This window comes from Acartia tonsa, chromosome 10, assembly GCF_053477335.1.
Source record: "Acartia tonsa isolate MP-2025a chromosome 10, ASM5347733v1, whole genome shotgun sequence".
NCBI classification, from domain to species: Eukaryota; Metazoa; Arthropoda; class Copepoda; order Calanoida; family Acartiidae; genus Acartia; species Acartia tonsa.
The window spans coordinates 30,142,061-30,144,706 of NC_137269.1; the positions used below are offsets into that span (position 1 = coordinate 30,142,061).

At 32.7% G+C, this 2,646-nt stretch overlaps 1 protein-coding gene across 1 annotated transcript; it reads right to left on the reverse strand.

Moving 5' to 3' along the window:
• Window positions 1–127: 127 nt before the first annotated feature.
• Window positions 128–1,831, reverse strand: LOC145329820 (muskelin-like). Its single transcript, XM_080174221.1, has 4 exons — window positions 1,722–1,831; window positions 1,297–1,367; window positions 1,032–1,117; window positions 128–561 (listed from the first exon to the last, which is right to left on the reverse strand). Exons 1-4 carry the CDS (start codon window positions 1,784–1,786, stop codon window positions 439–441), a joined length of 345 nt encoding a protein of 114 aa, XP_080030347.1. The 5' UTR covers window positions 1,787–1,831; the 3' UTR covers window positions 128–438.
• Between the last annotated feature and the right edge of the window lie 815 nt (window positions 1,832–2,646).

Consider the following 2,646-nt stretch of genomic DNA (forward strand, 5'->3'; position numbering starts at 1 on the left):
GGTCAACATATCTTCCTAGCACAAACAGCTGTTTATATCCTGTATAGTTGTATACTTAAATTTATCTTCATAAAGAGTTTTAATAGGTACAAATTTTGACAACAAATAGCAATGGAATAGAATAAATTTCTTAACCTTGTGGGATAAATGTATGCAAACATAAACTTAAACAAATATTCCATATCCTAATATATAAAGTAGTAAGGGTTTTTCTCTGAAGTTTAAGATCTCAATAACTACTGATTCGATTGGGTTCTTTATTTTAAGTAGGTAAGCTTTACATAGAGGTTCTTTAATGTTATTTGGTTATTTTAATCTCAGATTTGTCCCTTAGAATGTTATTAATCTATCTTTCTAGCCCCTAGAATACAGAACCCTAGATGCTAAGGGGGCAGTATTTTAATGAAGTAGAATGTTTGTGTGCCGAATGAGAGGCCTCTAGAGGCGCAAACACAAGAATATTTTTTTTAAATTTCGTATTCCTGGATTGAGGAGCATCTTATGGCAAGATCTGGCAGGAGGACCTCCATCTTTCTCTGTATTGCCTGATATCAGGGTCCACTAGGGGTGGTACGTTTCATTCAAATATGAATTATTATTATAGAAATGGGTTGTCTGTCTATTTTGTTTTCATGTTTACAATGCCTTACGAATGAACAATTTAAATCTTATTTTTAAATCATGCACTTATCATTTTCAGATTTTAAAAGAGAATACTTATCGCATCGTAATGGATAGCTTTCCGCGGATATTAAAATGAAGAAATGAAAGATTAAAACCAGTTTTGTTAGACCAAAGGGGCCAAATGTCTTGGCTAATAAAACTGGTATTAATTTTATGTTTTTTAATTTGGTATTATGTATTATTTTATGATTTAGAACTGGTTTTAATCCAGCGGTTATTAATCGTTTTCGAAGCCGTACTGGAAAAACAAGTTTTAAAATGTTAAAAGTCGACATAAATCAACATTGTCTACATAATTTAATTAGTTTCCTTTGTATTGCAATAAAAAAACATATTTGTATGAAAACCTTATTGGTAGGAATGTCATAAACCCAAAAATCTGCGAGGTCTTGTCTCCCATCCCAGCCTCCAAATAGATAGATAATGCCTCCGCCTAAATACAGGATTATTTTAAAAAGAAGAAGGTTCATACATTTTCAAATGATTCTTAATTATTTAAAAAGTAAACTTAAATATAAATATAAATCAAACAAGGTATACTAAAACAGATTTAGTAGAAAGTTTGACTTAACAAAAAGCAAAGGAACATAAAACAAACGAATTTGTATTTACCTGAAGAGTCCATGACAAGCTGATGACCTCCTCTGGCCGGAGGTATACACAGTGAATCCTCTACACCAGATCTAAATTTATCTTACAATGATACCTGCAATATCTGCCTCTAGGAGCATTTCAGTTAAATTTTAGTTTTAAAAAGTAAAAAATATTTGGGTGGTTTTTTTTCTAGGGGCCATTTATCTTGGGAGGGTTGTGATACCCTCACCGAAAATAACAAGAAACCTTAGGTAAACCATATAGGTCCAGCGGTTAGACAGACAGAAAAAGATCCTGTAACTTTGATATAAGAATTATATTTAAATCTGCTGCAAGCTTTATTGCGTGTGTGTTTTCGCTTTAGTAAAAACACTAATGAAAAATAGAGTAGGCAATCAGCTAGGTACAAACAAATGGATTATAGAAAAGTAAAAAAAAATTACCCTGCAATGGCTTGTAGTCCTGATGTCTGATCGTTACCCGTATTCGATTCTGTGTTAACAAACATTTGTCTTTGTTCTACTTAATCTTAAAGTAAATGTAAGATATCTATCAATATAATATTTCTCTTATAAGACCTCAGGTCTGGTTTATGACTAGTAGGGTGGGCCCATTTCCCCCTTTTTTTAGATTTTACTGTTATCATAAGTTGTGGAAGTCATATATATGTATAATAAGCCCCATTCAAGTTTCAAAAGTGACTTGGCTCCTATGGCTGCCGGCGCGCGGGGGGTATAAAAAGTGCCCACCCCCTTATAAAACCAAAAATTGAAATTCCTTCAAACACAGGCATGTTGCATATCAAAATGACAGCATTGAAATGCTGATTACGAATCTGAAAATCGTTTTGAAAAATATTGATCCTAGTTCGAATAAGATCACATTAAGTACCTAAAAACAGCCGATTTAGTCAATATTGTTTATTTTGGTAGGTTATTTGAAAATCATTTCAGACTGCATCAATATTTTTCAAAACGGTTTTCATATCAGTAATCAGCATTTCATTTTCAATGCGGTCATTTTGATATGCAACATGCCTGTGTTTGAAGGAATTTCAATTTTTGGTTTTATAAGGGGCTGGCACATTTTATATCCCCCGCGCGCCCGTTGTTTTTGGATTAAAAATCCTCTTTCAAGTTTCTCAGGGTTTTATTTTGGCCCAGCAACCCTTGCCAATGTCTACTAATGTGAAATTCCAAAATCGACCCACCCTAATGACTAGGTATGTAAAAATTAAATTAATGTTTAAACCGAACTTGTAAGGTCAAGATGTATGCTCTGTTTAAGTATTTGTCTAAGTTACATATTAGTAAAATTACAGTAATGCCTTTTCGGTTAAATTTATTTCCGATCTATATTCATGTTTCT

Excerpts from the sequence above, each read along its gene's own strand:
- LOC145329820 (XM_080174221.1), bottom strand. The coding sequence starts at position 1,786 with ATGTTTGTTAACACAGAATCGAATACGGGTAACGATCAGACATCAGGA. Across the intron at positions 1,368-1,721 it reads GGACTACAAGCCATTGCAGG|ATCTGGTGTAGAGGATTCAC; the intron begins GTAATTTTTTTT and ends AGATAAATTTAG. Across the intron at positions 1,118-1,296 it reads GCTTGTCATGGACTCTTCAG|GCGGAGGCATTATCTATCTA; the intron begins GTAAATACAAAT and ends TCCTGTATTTAG.